This window comes from Crocodylus siamensis, chromosome 2 (assembly GCF_052110815.1).
Source record: "Crocodylus siamensis isolate JL-2025a chromosome 2, ASM5211081v1, whole genome shotgun sequence".
NCBI lineage: Eukaryota > Metazoa > Chordata > Crocodylia > Crocodylidae > Crocodylus > Crocodylus siamensis.
This window is the reverse complement of record NC_143396.1, coordinates 219,117,866-219,140,361: the sequence shown is the minus strand read 5'-3', so window position 1 is coordinate 219,140,361 and position 22,496 is coordinate 219,117,866. Positions and strand designations below refer to the sequence as shown.

The 22,496-nt window shown below is 42.8% G+C and overlaps 1 protein-coding gene across 19 annotated transcripts in view; it reads left to right on the top strand.

The window, feature by feature from the left end:
* Positions 1–22,496, top strand: part of PHF21A (PHD finger protein 21A) — a 240,794-nt gene that overhangs the window by 169,226 nt on the left and 49,072 nt on the right. For 17 of the 19 annotated variants that reach the window (XM_090033022.1, XM_090033024.1, XM_090033023.1 and 14 more), the window contains one exon: positions 21,257–21,457. In XM_090033022.1, the coding sequence (XP_089889148.1) occupies positions 21,257–21,457 (201 nt within the window). Of the gene's footprint in view, positions 1–18,754; positions 19,005–21,256; positions 21,458–22,496 lie in introns of those variants that run through there. The other 2 variants (XM_090033030.1, XM_090033039.1) reach the window with 2 other exon arrangements.

Below are 22,496 nucleotides of genomic sequence, written 5' to 3'. Positions count from 1 at the left end.
TGCCATTATCTCTGGGCTGTAATAAGAAAAAGGGCTGTGCTTGGCTCATCACAGGAGTGTCAAATTCATCTGGTCCCATCTAGCCAGTCTGCAGGTTGGATGAGTTGTGTGGGGTGGTCCACATGCTGGATCCAGAGCATGGGGCTTTGTCATCTAGTCATGAGACTAGTTATTTGGTAGTGGCTATGTTAATTGCTACAGCTGCCGCTCCTCCACCACCAATTTTCAGCCATGCAGGCAGCCCCAAGGGCCTGATGGCAGAGCTCTGTGCTCTGGATCCAGCCCACAGGGCTCTGCATGAAGCCAGAAATTTAGCAATAGGTTGAGCTGCAGCAGCATTATTTGCCACAGCTCCAGAAATCATGACAATTAATACTATTGCCACTTGTTGCACCACCAGATTTCTGTCTCTGTGGTGTGCCCTGTGAGTTGGATGACATGGCTTAATAGGCCAGATTTGCCTGTTACTTGGGTGTGTTAATTTATTAGGGGTACATTTCTGGGGTCTCTGTAAGTCTATCAGTGTGCTGCTTGTGTTACTTGTGTTTCTGTATGGAGCTGTATCTCTCCCTTCTGCAAGTCCTCACACCCCCGGAGCTATCTTGCAGGACTTAGGTTCAATGGGCCTGGGCTCCTCCAACCACCGAATCAGTCAAACGTGTATACATGCGCGCACACACAGAGATTAGCAGGACATGCCTGAGTCAAGACAGATTATTTAGCATTGACAGGCTGACACCCTCATATGCCTTGAACTTAGTTCATCAGGGCAGCAATAAAATGCAGTTAGACACAAGCATATGGGTTAACAGAGTGCACCTTTGGCTTACAGGTTGTTTTTGAATGGGCCGGTATGTTCTCATTCAGGCTCTCTCAAATTACCAATTTAAAAAAAAACCAGTCATGTTTACAAATCTGGGCTGAAGGTCACCAAACTTATTGAAGAGAAGTACTGTTCAATTATAATCCTCTCTATATGGGGATACAAAGAGGTGCCAATATAAATGTGTGGGAAACAATAAGGGAAGTGGGAAAGGAGAATGAAAACAATTATAAGAATAGTATCAGTATTACACAGGCTAGGTTGGTGTTGTGTATGTTTAGCTTGGTGTTCCCAAATAATTTGTAAGTATCTGAGACAATTATTTTAAGGATGCCAGTGGATATTATAAAATGTGTAGGTTAAGAGCAGTTTTTATAGAACTTCTTTTGGTTTTTCAAATAATTCAGATTCTATTCCAGATTAATTGCCCACAATCCCTCCTTCCCAAATTGGTTTCCACTTTATCTGTATAAGCATGTGCCAGCAGCAGTGCTCAGTGTACACAAACACTAATCTACCTTTGTGCACATGGAAAATAGCATTCCTGGCACTGATTTAAAACTCTCATAGAATACATTATTAATAGAATAAGTCCTTTTTTCAGAGTGGCCTATCATTTATGTGGTCACTGTTGAAAAGAATATAGATAGATCTAGTGGTGTTTGTTAACCAATCTGGTCTTTAAAAAAAAGACCATAAGAAATACTGAGAAGTACATGAGACAATTTAATTTTAGAAAGTAATGTCCCTTTTGCTATGCTCTGATTGCAGACATTAATATGATCTAATTATAATGTAGTGTCACTTTCTTTATTATTGCCCCATATGCTTTAATGCTCTAGACACATTTTCTGTTGACGCATCTCTGCAGTGAAAGGAGAGCATAGTAAATATTTGGCTTACTATAAAGAATAATTCCTCAGCATTCCTCATTTGAATTACGTGAAGTAGAATTTCACTTGGCATGCAAGGTCCAGATCATGTAATCCTGTAGTTCTAGGGACACGTGTATGATAGGGGGTGTAGTTAGGGGAGGCTGGTCTCCATTTGTGTATAAATTAGCTGAGTATGTTTGCTGTAAGTAACAGAGCTGCATCTGGCTTGTGCATAAGTCTGCAGTATTAAAGTGTTCCTTTTGTTACATGTGCTGGTCCTGCAGACTCTGAGCCTTATCAAACACAGCCAGTTGGTGCTGCTGGTATGAAAGCACAGGGGAGCTCTCATGTGGAAGGTTAATGGAGTGTAATTATAAAGAAAAATGAACTGCTCAACCACTCTATCTCACTCTACCTGCACTGAGAGTGACAAGTGCTCTGATCTTTTATAAACCCTGGAGCAGAGGTTTAACAGTCTAAAATTATGATGGTATAGCTGTCAAACAAACAAATACCCTGTGAAGTAAGGGTATGAACTTAAGAATAGGAATGTTTACATTCCCTTATGGCTAGGTGCAGATGTTATCCCTGTTGTGCTTTAAGCTTGCAGAAAGCACTCTGAAGCCGTAACTGAACAAATGTTCACAACTTTTTGAGCGCTTTAAAAATGGTGGCTTGTGCTTTAAGTTAACCCTTGATGGATGTGTATTACCCTAAAGTGGTTTCAGTTAGAGTGCTTTTTTGAATATGAGCACCAGATCCCATCGAGGGTTAACTTAGAGCGCAGTTGCTGCCATCTCAGGTCTTGTTGCTGTGCTTTAGCCTCAGGCAGAGCTCTCTGCTGTACCTGAGCTCTGGGATGCCACCCATTTCCCCCTACCATGACCCGAGTCAGTGACAGCCTGTGATCCTAGCCCTGCCTTCTCCCTCCACCCAACTGTGAGCTGCAGCCTAGCTGGAGGAGGGGGGCAGGGGAAGAGATTTGGGGTCTGTGTTCCTGCAGCAACCCCGGCCAGACAATGGTGCACTGGTGCCAGCCAGGGCTGGTGCAGGGAAAGGCTCCAGGGTTTGTTTTCCTGCAGCAGCCCCAGCCAGCCAGCAGTTTGCTGCCCCCCCAAGCTACCTGCTGGAGGGGGTGGGGGGCTGTGGAAGAAAGGGGTCCAGGATCTCTCCATCCCCAGCTTCTGGGGATGTGGAGAGGACCCATCCTGGCAACCTCCTGGGAGGCATGGAGAAGTGCCTGCAGGCTCTAAGCCCCCCCACCAAGCAGTGAACTGTCTATTTGGTGGGCTCCTGCTCTAACTTAGAACACTTCCACCAGGGGCTTTTTGAACGTCTGTACTTAGCCTATGCGTGATCCCTGTTAGGAATTACATGCCTTTTGCCACCAAAGAAATGGATTTGCAAAACAGTTCTACATTGTTTCCCCTTTCCACTCAGTTTTTTCCCTTTCTGTTTTCCCAGAAGTGCTTTTTCCTCATTGGATAATATCTATGTAGATAGAGAGACCCAGATCTTATTTTGCCCCTAAGATTTCTAAGTAGGGTTTACACAGTTTTTAAATGCATGATCCTATTCCACCCACTCAGCAGGCACAAAACCTAGATTCATAATGCATGGCTGTTTTGACCTGGAAGGATCCCTAAGCAACTAGACTTGAGCTGCTGTACATGCTCAGAAGCAAGCCAGAATAACCATCTAGGTCAGTGAATGGCAGGGACCTGGGTTTTCAGTTTGCTGTAGAAAAACCCAGATTTTTCCCTTTAATGGAGAAAATGGGGGTTTGCTCCCTTTAAGGCAAAAACAGTGGAATTTCTCCCTTTACTGAGAAAAACAAGGATTTTCCCCTTTAAAGGAGAAAAACATACTTTCCAAGCTGCAAGGGGCTGCTTGGGGTTAGGGGGGCTGGGGCTGTGGTTTGGGAGTGAGGGGCAACAGCAGAGGCAGGGCAAGGGCACCAGCATATCACGGCTGCTCAGCACCACAAAGTGTGGGCAGGGGGTTGGGGAGGGCAGCCACAGCCACAGCTGGACCCGTGTCCTGGTGAACAAAGGGGGCAAGGAGAGCTTTGATTTTCTATGATAAAATAAACCAAAATCAAATGTCAAATATATAGGTATTTAGAATTTATTTTATTATAATGATTCAGGCACTGGTAGACTTCCAAACTACTTTAAAATTGTAAATATATCAATAAAACATTGTGTGCAACTGATACCTTAATACATAGTGGCATTTCATTTTAATCATGCAAAAATGTGGATTTTTTTGTTTTTTAATTGGAGAATTTGGGATTTTTTTTAAATCAGAGAATTTGGGACTTAAACAGAAAACCAGGATCCCTGGTGATTACCATCTGAGTCTCCTGGATCCCAACATGTTAGAAGTGCCTTCTGTTAGAAGCGATTGTCTTTTGAAAGAATGGGAGAGTGGTGCATCTCCAAAGGCAGAAAAGGATCATTTTCCTGGGCCTAGATGCACATTTTTGGGACGGGTACCCACCTACTCTTAGGTATCTAGTAGGCCAGATAGATTCTGGGCAGGCACATTTTCCTCTGAAGTTTCTGTCAGAGCCTTTGCAAGTGTTACTCATGAAACATTTGCGTGTTTCATGAGTGGTTTCTTTAGCCACACTTTTCAAATCATTGCTGCCACAACAGGAAACTTCCTAGTTGAGAAGAAGCAGTTTCTTCTTTCAAGTACCCAAAAAGCTGATAGATAAGATTGTTGAGCAGGTGCAAAAATAGTCCTGGTGAACCACCTCTCAAGAGTCGAACATGGGTCAAGGTTACATAATTCACTCTACTGTTAGTATTAAGTTAGACATTATGTATGTCTCTGTAATATATCATGATGATAAGATGCTCTCTCCATGCCCTCTGGCATATGGATATCTTTTTTGCTTAAAAGTAATGCTAGAAAATGTTAGCTGTGAATGTGCAACCATCATGTAAAAAACGGGAAATTTCTAGAGTCTATAGAATTTTAGGCCAGGAGGGACTATTAGATCTTCTCGTCTGACTTTGCATCTATCAGAGGCAATTAAATTTCACCTAGATATTCTTATATTGAGCCCAGTGACTTGAATTAGACTAAAACATTTTAGTCCTTGGGAAACTAAGGTGTCAAGAATGCCTGAGGCCTCTGCAGCGTCAGAGAACTGATTAGGGGAAATTTGCCCAGCTGATCCTAGCAGATGATTCATAGTTCATGCTGCAGAGAAAGGAGAAAACTTCCAGTGTCCCTGTCAGTCAGACCTGGGGTGTATTTCCTTCCTGATGCCTAATCTGGAATATTTAGATCCAGAGCATATGACTAAGCCACAAGAGCAAAGTGTCGAAGAGTGTTCTGTTTCACCGCAGAACGCTGGTCCTCCCTGAGCAGAGTCCTCTCTCTCTCTCTCTGATTAACACATGGCACTTCATAAGAAAGAGAAAAGGAGTGTACCTTGCTAATTGTGCATCAGGGAAAAAATACTTCCTGATTCCTTGAATGGCAAGCTCAAGCCCTGAAGAATGAGGGTTGATGATGCACACTGCCCTAATATAGAGTTCTTGTGATTTGTGAAGGAGGATGGATGAACAAGATTTGCATAAATCCAGTGCTAAATCTGACTGTCGTTATTACCCAGTTTCCCCCATCCCACACCTGCAGGCTGTAGATCATAGAAGCTGGATTAAAGCATTTCTTTTAAAAAGATATCTAACCTTGTGTAAAAGACTGAGTAATGATGAGTCTGTCACCTCTCTTGGTAAGCTATTCAACTGTTTAATTATCCTCACTGCTGGGAAACTCTTCTTTCAAGGTTGAATTTGTCTAACTTCAGCCTCTAGTTGTTGGATCATGTTATGCCTTCGTCAGAAAAAAAGTGAAAAACACCCCATTCTCAGATATTTTTTTCCATGGGTAAACACCTATATTTAGTGACCATGTTGCCTCTCAGCTTTCTTTTGCTGAGCTGAATAACTTGAATTCTTTAAGCCTCGTTTTTCAGCTCCTGGATCATTTTTGTGGCCTTTGAGCTTTGTTCAGTATTTCAGCCTTCTCTTTGGAATGTAAACCAACGGGACTGGAAACGATAACAGTCTTATCAATGCTGTGATCAGAGGCAAGATCACTTCCTTAGTTCTACTCGATACAACCCTTTTTATATGTCTGTGGATCGTATTAGCCCCTTTTGTCTCACAGCGCTGTTCTGAGAGTTCCTATTGAGGCAGTTTAGCCATGATGACTCTCAAGTTCTTCAGTGAGTCGCTGTTTTTCAAAGACTCTTCCTTTCTGTAGATATAGCATGTATTCTTAAGGGAGGTAGATGTTAAGGGGCAAAGAATACTTCTGATGCTTGGATCTTTTCTTGGCTCTGAAATATCTGAAGGGTAAGTACAGTAATGTTGACTTAAAACTTTTACCAGCTTTGGAAAGGTTTGAAATAAGGTGTTTTTTGGCTAGTGCAACAACAGTGAAAACCCTGATACCTTTATTCTTATGAAGTCTAAGACATAAACCCACTTGGTGAGGCTTTGCTTCCTATGGAGACAGATAAACACTTGTATATACGGTGGGCTTGGGTAGGCTGAGCAAGACTGATGGCTTTGTCCTTCTACAGTCGTACCAAGGAGCATGGAGCAGTCAGTACCACATCTTTAAAAACAGTTTGAACTAGCAGCGGCAGCTAATGGCAGGGAGTTGAAGAGATTTAAGTTCAGTTTTGGTTTGGTTTATAGGGCAGTAGTTTTTCCTTACTATATTATGTTTTAATCATGTTTGTTTTACTAAAGAGAACAACAAAGTAGCTTATGTTTGTTTAGATTGAAATTGTGTATTTAGGGCTATGGGTTAAATGAATAAAAATAAAATAAACTTGGGCTTTAGCCATAGGCAACACTTCTGGGGAGCATGATGGAGTAGATTTCAGTGCCAGCAGTGGAGTGTGGGTCTGCAGCCTGGCTGGATCCAACACCTGGCGGTAGGGGCGGCTGTTGCGGTGTGGAGTTGCCCCCTCCCGTCAGCACTTACACATTGCCTCTCTTTTTTGCCATATGGAACCATGGCTAGGTGGTCTAGCATCTTGTCTAAACCAGCCTCCATTCTGCAAGGCTGAGAGACCCCCAGGCTGTGGGGCTCTTCATAGGTCCCAGAGTTTAATGGTGGGGAGAGGGAGGGAGAGAAAGCAGTGGCAGGATTAATCACCACAGCTTCCAGAAACATGGCAATTAATGCTGCCACCTTTCCCTCGCTGCCAAACTTCGGGACCTGAGGGGAGCCTTATGTGCTGGCATGTGGGATTGCTCTGAGAATGGATCTAGTGTGCAGGGCAGGCTACAACTGACCCCACATTGTATTCAGCCCCTGAACTGACCCTGTATCACTCATCTGGACTACAGGGCTGGAAGGTTCAGCACTACTGATCTAAACTATGAAATAGAACTGAATGTGGAATTACTATGTTATTGAACACTGTTATCATTAATCACCTGTTAATCATTAAGCATAGAGAAGGATAAGCACCATTTCACTAAACATGACTGATCCCTAATTAGACTTTTGCATCTTTTCTTCTCGTCTTCAGCGTACTATGGAAGATTCAATATGATAGGGCCACAATGATTTTAATAACAAGTTTCTTATGCACTATGTTAAAAAAAATCTTGTTTTAAGTTTTAAATATGTTTCCATTCAATTTTATTTTATGCCTCTTGTTTTTTGTATTTTGAGAGAGTAAATAGGAGTGACCAATTTGCATGTCTTCCATTTATTATTTGTACTCCACTATTATAACCTTCCTTATTCATTCCCTCTCCATGCTAAGTAGGCCCCATCTTTTTTATCAGTGATGTCTGTAAAGCAGTTTAGATTTTAAGTGCTAAGTGCTGTTTTTGTCAGTGTCAGGCTTAATTTACCACAGGTCATTGTACATGTTATGCGGATCCAATCCTTTTAATTCTAAATAATGCCAATTTTACTTTCATTGGTAAAATTAAACTAGTCGTCATAAATATGAACTGCATGCATTTTCCCCTCACTACTGTGTATGACTGTGATTCAGTAATAGGAGGTAGCTTCTGCACCAGTGTACTTCTGAAAATGAGACCGGCTGAATTATGAATTCAAGGCTGCTGACAGACATGGAAAAAAATCCAAACAAACGACGCTTTACAAAAGAAACAGTGCATTAGTCCAACCTGGCTCTGCAGCGTCTATATAGATCACATGCTTCAACGGGGCTTTCTGACATTTTCATCTAAAGCAGATTCAATCAGCTATTAGATAAAAGCACCACAAAAGCCCCACTAAAGCACCCAGTCTATACAGACATTGGATGACCTGGGTCCAACTAATGTGACCCCTCTTCTTAGGATGTGCTGGGCTTGGTGTGGGAGTGTGCCGAGTTTAAAATAAAGCGTTGTTTTTTTTTCATGCCTGCAAGCAACCCAAGGGACTGTCACTGTGTAAGACTATCTTGCATAAAGATTTGACTTGCAATCCATTCCCCTTGGTTTATTTAGAAATACCATATTTATTCACGTGCACCCTTTCTCCCAAAATCAGCCCTCCAGAATTGGAGTACATGTCTTAAACAAGAAGCTGAGTTCTCTTCCCTGGAATAGAAGCAAGATAGAATGGAGCAAGCACACTCTGTGCCTCATGGCCACCAAGCTGGCTACTGCTTCTGGGGACTGCAAAGAGCAGAGGAGGAGTCCAGTGTTAATCCCCTCACAACTCCTGGTAGTAGATTTTGACTGAAGAGCCACTGAGGTAGCTTAGGGTGTGTGTGGCTGCAAGAGCCATGCTAATTAAAGCGCCTGAAGCGTCACGTGTATGATCATCCCCCCCACTGAAAAATGGTGGTGGGGGGCGCTTTAACTAAAGCTCGTGGAATGAACTTTAAGTAAAGCACTGCTGCCATTTTTCAGCATGGGAACACCAATAACATGTGACACTGAAGTCTGGAGCACGGTAATTACTACACTCCAGCAGACTCAATTAATCAAGTCTGCTCCAACGCGCTGTACTTACAGTGTGTCAGAGCAGCCTCAATGCACGTGTATAGGAGCCCACTAATGCCAGCTTAATAATAGTCTAATAATTATAGAGTAGTAATATTCTTAATAATTGAAAGTGTATGTGTGATCTACACAGGCATCTGTTTATTTTTCAATTAACCATACAATCACAAAAATCAGATTAAGAACAGATATATAAAGTCATAGTCCTTTTAGGACCTCAGGAAGATAGATTCCCATAGAAAATTTTCTAGCATTTTGTCCTGTCTAGTTTTAAATATTTCACACAATGAAACTTCCAGTACTTTTATGTTCATTTATAGAGACTCCAATCAGGGATTAGTACCCCATTATACAAAATCACTTTACACACGTCAGCATCAGTAAAAATTCTAGAATTTTAACATAGCTGTTTAGTTCTGTTAATGGTTTATGAGCCATTTTATAACACATTCCTTGCCCTGCCACAATTAAATAAAGCCTTGGTTTTGGAAGTAAAATAAGCAGAAAAATATACAGAGACCAGAAGCGGGCAGTAGCAAGGTGCAATTTTGATGCTGCTGCACTGTATACAAATAGCTGGTAGGTATTAAGAATAAGGAAGTCAAGAGCAGTTTCAAGATTTAAACTACCTGTTAAGCTTGTAAAGTATTTCTTGTAGTTTTATAAAGCATTTCAGGTATTGATTTTGTTTCTAAGGGGAACAAAGTCTCAAAAAGCTGGGAATGTTAATCCAGGAATACTATGTACATGAATTACATGTCTGGAGTTTGGCATGGTCTAATTCTAAAACAGGTGAAGGGTATCATACATTGATCACCATGACATACAAGATCCAGTCCTTCTGTCAGTTCTCCTGCATATATTAAGAGGTATTCTACACATAACATCAGTGTTAGGTAGTAAATTACACTGACTATGCATTAATGAAGGTTTCTAATGAATGTAGAATAATGTGCATACCATTTTATAGGGTACATCGATGGTGCCTAACATACGGCCTCTGGACCAGAAGTAGCTTGCTGGCCATGGTGGTGGGGCTTCCCACAGCAGCAATCAGTGTTCTGGGGAAAAGAGCACTGAGCAGAACTGCGAGCAGAAGCTTCTTCATCATCCCCAGAGCTGGGGCAAAAGACTTGGTTCAGTGCACTGTGGCTGCAGCAGTGGAGCTTCTGGCCACAGTGCAGCTGGAGGTGCCTGCGTCCTTGGCTCTCACTAGAATGCTGGCTTTCACAGTGGGAAGCCCTACCACTGGTTCTGGCTGCAGTGGTGGGGCTTCTGCCTGGGATGCTGTTGGAGTTACCTGTCCCCCAGCAAAAGTCATGACACTGGCTGCTTCCACAAGAAGCCTTGCCACCATGGCCAGAATTGGGGCTCTGGCCACAGTGGTGGGATTTGCCTACACAGGTCTTGGGGTTGCCAGTGACCTAGCTCTCACTGGGACTTGTGCTGCTGCTGCTGGAATCCACGGTACTACTCTCTCCAGGACAATGGCTGCTGGCATGGGAAACCCCACCACCACAGCTCTGGCTCTGGCCATGGGTAAAGGGCTTCTGCCTGTGGGGCTGATGGAGCTGTCTGTATCCTAGCAAAAGCTGGGGCTCTGGCTGTTGCTGTGGGGAAACCCCGCCACCGTGGCAAGAACTCCAGTTCTGGCCCCAGCAGAGGTTCTGCCCACTGTGCTGCTCAGATTAGAGCCCCAACTCTCACTGGCACACTGCCTGCCACTGCAGGGAGCCCAGTCATTGAGCCCCAGCTCTGGCCATGGTGGGTGCCCACAGTACCACTAGAGCTACCCATGTCCCAGCTGTCACTGGGGCACAGGCTGCCGCCATGGAAAGCCAGAGCCTAAGTTCTTGCTGTGGTGGTGCAGGGTCATATCTACCCACATTCCCATGGTGTCCTGGTGTGCCACTGGGGCTGGCAGTATGAAAGCAAAGGTATGGCCCACAGACACCTGAAGAGGAGGGAATGCAGTTTCTTAACTCTGGGGTATCATGTACGAAAAAAAAAACTAAGTTAAAAGAATATCAGGATTGTAAAATTCAAAATTTAGGGAATACCAGGTGTCAGATTGCTTGTGCAACCTTAATCTGCACTACAACTGAAGTTTTATCCAACTTATCATGCAGGAAATTTATAACAGAGCTAGGAAAGGAACCCCACTCTCCTGACTCATACTCTGTTCCATTTTAAAAACAAAGAAACATTTTTCTTTTAGCAACCCCCGCCTCATCTTCTCTTCTGTGATGCCCTTTAAGGCAAAGAGTATGAGTTAATGTAATTAAGGATTGAATCATAACTTTTATGCAAAAGGGGTTTGAATTAAGGCTGTATGGACAGCTTAATTCTGGTGTTTCCTAAGGTTTGAATGCTTACTTTTAATTGTGTGTGTAATTTCCTAGATTTTTAGGAAAAACAGAAAAATAAAATTGAAAAGACAGAAGTGCTTTGATGTAGAACCATATAAATTCTCCCTCAGTAGGATTAAGTCTCAGGATCTTTAAATCCAGGAGATACCTTTACACCTTGAGCTCTAGGAGCAAACTGATAGCAATAGTTTATCCTCTGCAAACTATCCTATAGAAGAAGATTCTGGGTATATGTGCACCAGGGTGGCAGTGCTCAGTCTCATTGCTACATAAATTAGCCCTACTTCCTCTCTCCATGGGCATCTACCTTGGAAATTAATCCAGTGTGGCTTGGGATGTCCCCAGCATGCCCTCACCATGCTTTTATTTCTTGGGTTGACTCTTGTGGAATGGAAGCAGGCAAGTGGAGCTTATTTTCTCGGCTGCAAGACTGAGCACTGTGCCACCACAGTGAAGACTCACTGACACTGTACACTCTACATGTTTTACACAACACTTTGTTAGACTTCAGAGGAATAATGAAAATCTACACTATGTAGAGAAGAGTCGTTTAGTGGACAGTTAGCACAGCTGAACACAGAGTTGGCACATTGATTTTGAAAGTCAGCGAAGGTGTGTGTTTGAATCAGGTGTACTATATCACTGGTGCGCTATTGTTGTCACTTCTGATACAGCCTTGTATAACTTCTTAGTTACCACTTCAGTAAAATGGGTGGACAATGCTTGCCCAACTTTGGCAGGTTTGAAACAGTGATACAAATCAGTTTTTCAGAGTTCAGATTCTGCAGCTTGCAGGGTGGCATGTAACTTAATTGTCACATCAAAATCGTACATTTGTCTGCGTATGGTGTGGTGTAGCGTGTGCCACTCGGTTTTCTCAGTAGGGCAAGATCTGCAGATTTTACAGGGAGCCTTTAACCAGTCTGTAGCTTGTAGGGCAGAATCAGAGCTGGCAATTCTGGACAGCAAATAGGCTCCTTTCCTTAAACAGCCCCCAGTTTGTTTCTGCCTCTAGCAGCGGCAGGCATGCCGACAGGCCTCCTGTTGAAAAGTTGCAAATTAGCTGTTGGAAAAATTACTCCAAAGGGATCTTATGCTCACTTTAATTTGTCTTTAATTCAATTTGTGAATACAGTTGATAACATTTTGGCAAAGACCAGTTAATTTGAGAAATCTTTCATTATTATTCTTTTTTCTCTTGTCTTTGCACAATTAGCATGGTATGCACTTCTGTGCCAGAAGCCGAAGACACCATGGCAGAAAAACAGTGTGGGAAGAACTGCTCTTTGACCCTTATTCTGAGAATTTTGGCCTATATTTTTACCTCCGTAAAATCACAATACTGGTAAATTCAATTATAGAAGTTGCAGACTTTGCTTTAGTGCAGAAGAGAAACATTTATCTATTCTTAATCGAATGTTTCCCTTTCTTCTAGACCGAAGTTCATAGATCAGCCTCCACCCCCCACCCTCCGACATAGTTGAAGAGATATAGAAGGGGATATAAGTATATGAGATGATGTAATAGTATTAATAAGTAATCGTGCATTCTGCTATATGCTATTATTTTGCTAGATTTGAGTTAATTTTATTTACTAGGTCACACACAGTTCATAGAATCTATTGACCTTGCTTTTGAACACAGGACGTTTCAGATTAATGAAATTTTTCTAATTTGAATCTGAAAGACTGGTATTGTCAAAATGTGGCCATAGATCAATTTAATCCAGGGCTGTGCAATTTAATGCCAGCCTCAGCCACTACACACAGCTTCCCAGTGGGACTATTTCTGGTGTGGCTCCAGCCACGCAGGTCATGCTCAGCTCCCTGCCAACTGCAGTGGCTCCTCCTGCCTCTGCTGCGCCACTCTGGTGGGGTGGAAAGGAGGGAGCTTCAGCTGGGAAGCTTGTGTCCCAGCGCATGGAGCTTCAGCTCAAACTCCAAGTTCCAGCTGCCTTCCACCCACTCTACCCACCTGGCATGATAAGTAGCCACCTGTGGGCAGCCGAGTGGGTGGAATGTGGCTTGGAGCTGGAGCCCTGTGCACTGAGGCAAGAGCTACCCAGCTGAACCCCCCTCTACCTCCCACCCCGAGCAGCACAGCAGGACGAGGAGACACTGAAGGCAGACGGAGCTGAGCAGGACCCGGACGGCTGCAGCTGCACCAGGAACACCTCTACCAAAAAGCTGTGTGTGCTGTCCAGGGCTTGTAGTCTGGGGCAGGAACGGGTGGGGCTTGGCCCCATGCGGAGTACTGTGGGGCAGGTGCAGGTCAGGGAGACAGGGGGTGCAGGCCACACTTGCATCACCCAGGCGAGCTCTGCTGCAGGCATTTCCTACCCCCACTACCTCCCTTCCTCCACCCCCCCTCACCCCAGCTGGCTCCTAGGACCTAGGGCATGGGCAGTCCCCCACCCTCCACACACCCACCCACATACCACCCTCCTCCATTTTATGTGATTTTATTTTACGCTTTTATGCAATCGCTTCTATATACATTACTCAAAAAACCATAAATCAAGACAAAAATATTTTTTAAAATAAAATTAAAGTATGTTATAGTAGATATTTGTGTTTTAGTATATGATTTGTTTTTTATTTATAATTTGTTAAAATTGTATCTTTTAAAAGATTTTATGTATGTGGCCCTTGACACCTCACCAAAATTAGTTAAGTGGCCCTCCATCCAAAAAAATTGCCCAGCCTGCCTCTGCTTTAGAGAAACAGATTCATAACTCATGGGGCTGTGCAACCTCTTCCCTCCAACAGTTAAACTAAATGGAAGATAACTGCCTGGTCCCCTACTGGATAGTGAGGCACTTTATCCTCCTCTCGCACTCTTCTGATGGTGTGGCACCAAACACAACACCCTTGCTGCACCCTTAGGCGGGCCTAAAATATCCCCTATTTTAGGGTGCCTGTGAACTTACCAGTGCTTTGCTCAAGGGTGGTTTCGGTATCAGAGGGTTGTTAAGCCATTTTATACCAATACAGTGATGAATTTGCACCATTAAATGCATCCTTTAGTCTCCTGGCAAGTTGCCAGTGAAGCCACAGCTTGGGTAGAGTTTATATTTTTCTGTTTTAAATTAAGTATTTGAAAAATGTATGCATTTGCTTATTAGAATGTAAATAAACTTGATAGGAGAAGTGTAGAGTAGAATAACTGTGTACATTTCAATAATCATTCTCAGCAAAGGGATCTGTCCTGTGGCTATGGCACTTCAGACCCATTGATGCTAATGGCAGTTACATGCATATAGAGAGAGAATAAGCCCCAAAGCCAGCATTATTTTTTCACATAAATATGTAGGTACTCATTCAGTCACTACTGTGAAATGTGGAACCATAACTTCCTGCTAAGCTTCAAAGAATCAAATGCTTTCTAATTTAGTGAGCTTGGCATTTTCCGTTAATAAAAGGTTATGGGATAAATCCAGCGCAGTAGGAGCAGCATCATTCTGTGAAAATGCTGGATAGCCATGCAAATATCTAAAAAATTCCAATAGACCGTTTACCATTTTGTCACTGGAATAAAATTCCCTTATTTGTATAACAGTTTCTATTTTCACAGCTCTAGAATTCTGCATTATAAATATTTGTCCTTGCAGTCATATTTCATTGATACAGCTTTTCATTTTTTTGCTATCTTAGACTGAAGGATAGTTATACACTTATCCTTCTCTTGAAACCTACTCACACTTAGAACTAGCTTGTCATTTTTTCTATTCCTGTTGTTGTTTTACTGTGTACATAATTTCCAGTTAAAAGAATAAACAAGTAGGGGATGTACCAGAATCCTTTTCTTCGTTCTGTAATGTAAGTATGGTACCTTTTTTACTTTTTTTTAAGGCCATAGGTATTATATTTCTCACTAGGTGCAACACCAGTGTTGTTTTGTTTTTGGTTTTTTTTGGGGGGGGGTGATAGAAGATAAAATTGCCTTTAGTGAGGTCTGGCATAGCCAGGAAATTCCATTTTTTTGTTTATTTTTTCCTTTTGCATTTTTGTGTTTTTGCGTTTTTTTCCTTTCCAGACAGGAGTTTTGGGCTATTTGAAATATTTTTTTATCCTATCATTCACTCTCAGCAGTTGGCAAATATTAAATCCTAGAGAATGCTCCTAGTGCATTATGGGAATGTGTAGTAGAGTATACTTAATAGTCCACTTCCTGGAGTTGGTGGAAAGTTACAGCAAGTCAATAGCAGGCAGCTGGTAAATTCAAACTGAGCAAGCTTTGTTTCCATGGTATAAAAGGGTATAGAAAGTGCAGCTTTGTAATATTCCACCTTTTCCTCTCATTCTCTTTGCTACTTTTAAACAAGTAAATATAGAATGTTCTTCTGTTGGAGATATTTTTGGTAGATGTGCTCTTTTGGTTGAAAAGAAAATATAAAATCACTAAGAGAATTTATGAATTAATTACTAAAGTTGCTAAATTCCTTGCAGTTTTTTTGGTAGAAAATGGAAATAATATTTAGTTAATGAAATTGCATTGTAAAGGAAGTAAAATATGTGGTTGCCCCAGAAAGTCTTTATATGTATTTTATGTAAACCTTTGCATAAGATAAATCTTGACTGAAAACAATAAAAAATCAGTTTAAAAAATCCAGGGGGGGTTTGGTATTAATATTGATATTGGAAGGCCAGAAGGTTGCAGGAAATTTGGTCTGTGCATCACGGAAGCCGATAAGATGTTCTGGTTTGAAAATTCTTTTATGCCTTGATACGTTTGGATTCACTATGTAAATGAGACAGTTCTAACAGTGAATGTCACAATATTGATTACAATTACTACCTGTAAGAAGCTGTCACATAAGGTGTCAAGGACTCTCTGAACTCTTTGGTGTGAACGGGTCTTGATGAGACCTAGTGATGAGGGTGTCAGGGGAATAAGAGTCCTAACATTATGCAGCAGACTTAAAGGGCAGCGTTTGACAAATAGATTTTGAAGTGGTTTGATACTAACTACTGCAGAGTACTAGCAATTATTTCTTTGGGTAGAACACAGAAAAAAACAGCAAATTCAGTGACTGCTTATTCATTTCTTCCTTCTCAGGGGTGAAAGAGGTGGTTGGCATTGAACTTGAGGTGAAAATCAACCAGTAGAAGGGGGAGGGGAGTTCGTAACTCTTCATTTTTGAGGAAGATGTTGCTATTGAGGAGCTCAGAAATTTTTTTAAAACCTTCCCTTTCTGTGAGGCAGGTACAGAAAAAAAATGTCACATTACATTTGACAGTTAATCTTAGTTTAAAAATGCTGGGAAACTATTAATAAGACCAGGGACAGAAAAGTTGCAAAGGAGGTTTCCAGAGCTAATGAGAATTTTTAAGGAGTTTTGCAGGATTTTAGATAAGCCAACCCCATTGATTTTTTTTTTTTTTTAATAGAAAACACATGGTTAGAGCTTTACAGCAGGCATTGCAAATTTACCTTGAAGACCTTGTACGTATTGGAGCACAAATTGTGTTCAAAACTGATTAAGCATAGTTCTGGCAATGTCATGGTTCAAAATTGTTTTTTGAACACTGTTCTAGCATGCTTTAATGCTGCAAAGTGGACAGCATTTCCCCCCACAAACTGCCTTGCGGCCAAAAGCCTGTGTAGAAAGGGTATCTACTGTTTTCTTAATGTGGTCCCCAAGTGAATGGACACTTAAACCTGCTCAGATCCCCATTGACATCAGTTGGGCCCTGTGAGGGTTTAAGGATTTGCTCTCACAGATCTCATTTGGGACTGGGCCTCTGTTTGTTTTTGTTTAGCATGGTGCAAACTGCAACAGTGTTTGAAAACTGGTAGATCTTGTTTAAAGTCTCAATTTGGAAAGGGTCCCAAAAGTTTCATAGAAAATCCTAAGAGTTTTCAGGTGAAGCTAGATTATTTGTGCATGTGCAGTTCACAGCCACTCTTGATAATGTGCAGGGATCCAGATTTTCCATTCACCACAGGGTAATGTGGTAAAACATGGATTTTTACGTTTTAAGGAGAAAAACACAGATTTTCTCATTTTAAAGAGAAAAACCCAGAAAAAAGCAGGAAGTGGGTTTCCTCATGCAGGCTGGCAGAGTTCCAGCTAGGGGCCCTGGCTTGGAACGTGCAGCCACAGGGCCTGGGTAGGGTGTGGGATGGAGCCACATGTGGCTCGTCCAGGGGGTGGAGGGGGGGCTGGCTCCCCACTGTTGGATTCACTCCTGGGAGAGGTTATGGGGGGCATGTGCCCACCAGATTTGTGTGCAGGGGGGAGTGCAGGCTGGCTGCTGTGGGCTCAGGCTCCCTGCCCTGCTGCCGTCCCCCTAGACTCTCTGTGGCCTGGCAGGCAGGATACAGCACAGCAGTGTAGAGCAGGGTGGGGAAGCTCAGTGCCACTGCTGTGAGCCGCAGGCCTCCATGGCAAGGTCACCCCTTCGTGCTTGGCAGTTGTAGGGGTGGCAGCATGGAGTTCTGCCCCCTATGCTGCTGGGTGGGCAGGGGGGCCTTGTTATGGTGGTGTGGGTCTTTCAGTGGTAGCACTGAGCTTCCCCACCTGGTCTTGCTTTGCCCTGCTATGCCAGGTCCTGCTTGCTGGACCATGGGGGCCCCAGGGAGAGGGTAGCAAGGGCTGCTGCCTCAGTCAGGCAGCAGCTGTGGCTTGGGTGCTGCTGCAGGGAGCTATGGACCCTGGTCCCTGGCCCTGTAGCCCTGGCAGCTGGGGGCCTGGTCTGGCAGGGCTGGGTAGGGCAGGGGGCTGTGGGTTGGGAATGAGGGGCACTGGCAGAGCCAGGGGGCTGTGGGTGGGGAGTGAGGGACAATGGCATATCAGAGCTGCTCAGTGCCACAAAGCAGCGGAGGAGACAGTGGGAGATGGACCCGCATCCCAGTGAGCGAAGGGGGCAGGGGGAGCAGCGCCTGTTTTCCGTGATAAAAAACCCAAAATCAAACACCAAAATTTAAAGGTATTTAGAATTTATTTTATTATAGTGATTGAGGCGGGGGTAGGCTTCCACATTGCTTTAAAATTGTAAGTATATCAATACAACATTGTGTTCAACTTGTACCTATATATAGAGTGGTGTTTCACTTTCATCATGGAAAAATGCAGATTTTGGGGAGTTTTAATTTTAGAATTTGTGATTTTTAAACAGAGGAAACCAGGATCCCTGATGAGTACTAAGTACAGAGTCCCAAGGTTCTCTGAGACTGTGGAGTAAGATTTTACCCAACGCAGTTGCATTTTTGTTGCCAGTTGTTAGGAGGAATTTAACAGACACAGCAAAAGCAATTAGTGTTCTGCACCAGCTTCAGTTTTACCTCTAAAATGTGAAAGCATTGGTCCTTCTTCCCACCTGATTATACTGATAATAAATATGGACGGCAGGAAATGCAGCTGCTTAGCAGCTCTCACAGCAAGTTGCAAAAGGCGAGAGTATTGACTTCCAGAGAGACAACTTTTTTCTGCTTCCCTAATCTGTCCTGTGCCAAATATGCAGAACCTTCCTTTTTCTGTGGAGTCCTAATAAAAGTTTGTGTGTCTTTCTCTCCTGTTTTTCTCCCCAGCTTTCCTGGGCTTTGTTTCAGGGCCTGGGGGAGGAACAGTTAGTTGTGTGAATGTGATGTGACTCACTTGACTCCTACTCCTCTAACGTCTTTTCTGATTGGCTGTCACCTTGTGATGGCAGGATGGCAAAGGAGTACTCGTTCCTGGCTCCCTCCTCCCCTTTGTTTTTAAACATTTCACTACTGATCCTTCCTTTTGTAAAGAACAAGTGGGAGAATGAGTTCTTGCACTGTTGCCGTGGATTTCCTTGAGTTAGGGAATCAGTAGAAGAGGAACATTATCACTGAATTTCATATGGATGGCTGTGGAAAAGAAAAGCACCCTTCCTGTTTGTGTCGGGTACAGTAATTCTTTAGTCTCCTGCGCAGTTCTTATGTGCAGTTCATTTTTTGGCAGGTATTTAGAGCTTTGTGTTGTTTTATTTCCTCTCCTGCTCTGCTCTGCTCTCCTCCCCCTCAACTCCCGGTTGCTTTCTGGAAATGTTCTTTCAGTTCCTGTCTCTGATTGCTGACATGGCACTTTAGTTAGCTTGTTAACATAGCTGATGTTTTCAGAAAGCAATTTTAAATGATTGTTCCATTGTTAAATGTATGAATGGGCTGACATACACAGACCATTTAAAACTCCATATAAAATTCTGGGATTACAAAAATATTCTCGCTGCTGCTGCTGCTGTTTGCTCCCTACTCTAGAAGAAAAACAAATAAATTAGGGCTTTGTTAGCCATCAGCAGCTCTTGGTACTCTTCTGTATACAATAAATAGTTGTTAATTTCCCAAAATTTCATGGACTTTGGAGCTATGTTTCTCTAATCTCCTGTATCTGAGGTAGAATCCTGGAGAAGGTTGTCAGCTGATCCTCCTCAGAATACCAAAGAGCATTTCTAGCAGCCAGATTACTTTTGCTCGGTACCCTTGATAGTTGCTGAATTAAGTCTTTTGCAAAAAGGTTGGTAATGCAAATTCACAAGTTTAAGTTGTGTGCTTAGGCATTGTGTGTTCTTTTAATCCCTCCAATGTGGGATCTTATACATGCTGCTTACTCTGGAGCTGGGTGGGAATGGGAGGAGTGTAGATGTCAGCATTGCCTTAACATTCCTTAGGCAAGGACTTCAGAACTAAGAGCCATGTAAATTGAGCTGTGCAGCACAGTCTAGAAGTTCAATTTAACAAGAAATTGCAAAATTCCCTACTAAGGAAAATTCCTGAAAAAATATTACAGGTTTTTAGGAATGTTTTACTTTTATTTTCACTTTTTATTTTTTATTGTGTTATAAAAGAAAACAATTCAAACATTTTCAAACAAAATGGCTGCTTTTACACAGTGCTGTGTTGCACCATGTCAGTATATTCATAGTTACTATATCATGATGAGCACGTAAATTAAAAACAAAACTGAGAAATCCATCATATGGACCATTCTGAGATCTCCTGTAGTTTATTGACAACTTTGGAACTTTTAGATCCAGACTGCAGTCTGCTATACTACTATACCTGAACTAATGGTAGCAGTAGAAGGCCATATGGACCTGCCAGTAGAGAGTAATAGAGATGCAGTTTCACAGCTTTTTGCTAAACAGCAAAGGGTTGTTGTGATTTGGAAATAATGGATTCAACTGGAGGTTCAGCATGGAAATAGTTTTAGTGGCTGCATACACACATTTGAATAACCTGGGAGAACTCTCCCAGTTTTGTTTTTGTGGTACAAAAATTTACCCAGAGCTGTGTGTACAGACCTTTGAATGCCAAGGCCCTGAAGAGTGGAGCTTGCAGCATTGACACTATGCAGCCATAGAGGGGCCCTGTGCACACATCTCAGTATGCTCTGCAGGTTTCCTTAGTCTGCCTGGCACCAGATAACAGCAGTACATTGGGCAGCCCTGATTGGCTAACTCCCTTGCTGTATTTGAGCAGTGCTGTTTCCCAGATGCCAGAAAAAGGCAGCAATGAGTGTATAGTAAAGACAGTCGCTCTGCTCTCAATTTCTGTGCATTGTACAAAACTGGCTCCCCAGCTTCCAGGAGGACCAGTCGCAAGGAAAATCTTGGTCAGCTCTTTCAACCTCAAGCTGAGGCATGCTCAGTGAAGACAGAAACTAGAGAATTTAGCTGGCAAATTCTAACAAGTCTCAACTGAGTAGACAGCAACTAAGATTTTCCAGAGGCTCACGAATTGATTCATTTTCGGGGAGTTTTCATGGGCTCAGCAAAATGTTCTGGCCTTGATTCAAACCATGGAAGGTATTAAGGCTTAGGCAACTGCTCTTGAGCAAATCACCATGCAAGCCAGTTGCAGGGCTGGAAACAGAACTCCATTCTAATGTGGACCTGTCTGGTGCTTTTCTACTAGACCACACTTTGTCCCAGATTCTGAAAAAGAGAAATCCTGCTGGAATTATTGAACAATTCTGTATGTCATTAACCTGCTGCCCATTTCATCTTGTGTAGAATAAGAGAAAATTAATTGTTTAAGGCAATCCCATAGTCAGGATTTCTTTTATTTCTAAGTGATAATATATGCCTCTCTAGGATGACAGTATGGCTTCTTTGTGTGATGACCATATAATCCAGTAGGATAGATCCTTCTGCTATAGTGTAGGCAACTACTTACTATACCTGTCTATATTTGTTTGTTTCTTTTCATCTGCAGAAGAGAGTGGTGGAACAGCTGCGGAAGAATCTGATAGTAAAGCAGGAGCAGCCAGACAGTAAGTTTCAAATACAGCCATTGGCACCGTCAGAAAACAAACTACAAACACCACAACAGCAACCACTACAGCAACTACAGCAGCACCACCATCAGCAGCAGCAGCAATCTACTGCACCCTCTCCAAACGTGATTGGATCACAGGTACAGAAAAATCCAAGAGTATTTTCTTGCTACACAAATATTGTTGCTTATTCAGAGCAAAATTCATCACTATGCAGAAAGCTGAGCACAAATTGTGCTTAAGCCATCAAGATTGATTTCAAGTAGGACTTAAATGGTGCAGGGGCTTTAAGGCGGCCTTTCTGTAAGTGGGAATTTCCTACTTTATGTATGAACACATGGTAGCATTCAGTCCTGGTTTCTTCTTCAAATCACAGTCGGAATAAATTACAGTTTATAATTTTTGTTATGTGTTCTAAAAGTTGGGTTGGAACCAAGTTCAGAGAGGGAGGAAGCACCATTATTTTAAGAAGCAAAGGCTAGCCAGTCTATCTTCCACTACAGGGCTGTCCAACTTCTAAGTTGCCACAGGATGCTTGTTCCCCAGTCCATGTGCCACATGAGCTGCAATGCCATATATTGTATTATGCCATGTGATCTGTCCCTCCAAGCCATGCCACATAGTGCGTGCCCCCTCTGTGTATCATACTGTATGGCCCTTCTTCTGCATCACATGGCTTCCCTCCTTTGGTCCTCAGGCTGTGGGCCCCTTTGATCCCAGGGACATGCCACCCTGTGCAGTCCCCATGGGCAGAGGGAAAGAAGCAGAAGCTGGAGGAGGGAGGGGGAGCCCAGGGACTCTGGCAGCAGCAGATGGAAAGTGGTGGGAGAGACTTCAGCAGACCAGGGGCTGCAAGTAAACCCCTTGGGAGCTGCATGCAGCCTGTGGGCCACCAGTTGGACTGCCATCGTCTACTGTATGAAGACATAAACCATCCATACCTAGTAAGTCTGAAGAAACGGTTAAACTCTGCTATTAAGAGCAAGTAGAACAGTTTCCTAGTTCTGAAGCATAGGAGAGTTCCTACTGTACTTACGAAATTCAAGAAAGCAGATCTTTTGTCTGTTTATTTCTGTACAGACTGCCTGAGATGCAGCTGAACTTCATGCCAAATAATTCCTATGTGGCTGCTGAAATTATACAAATATACATCAATGGCTCCGAAGATCATATTTAAAA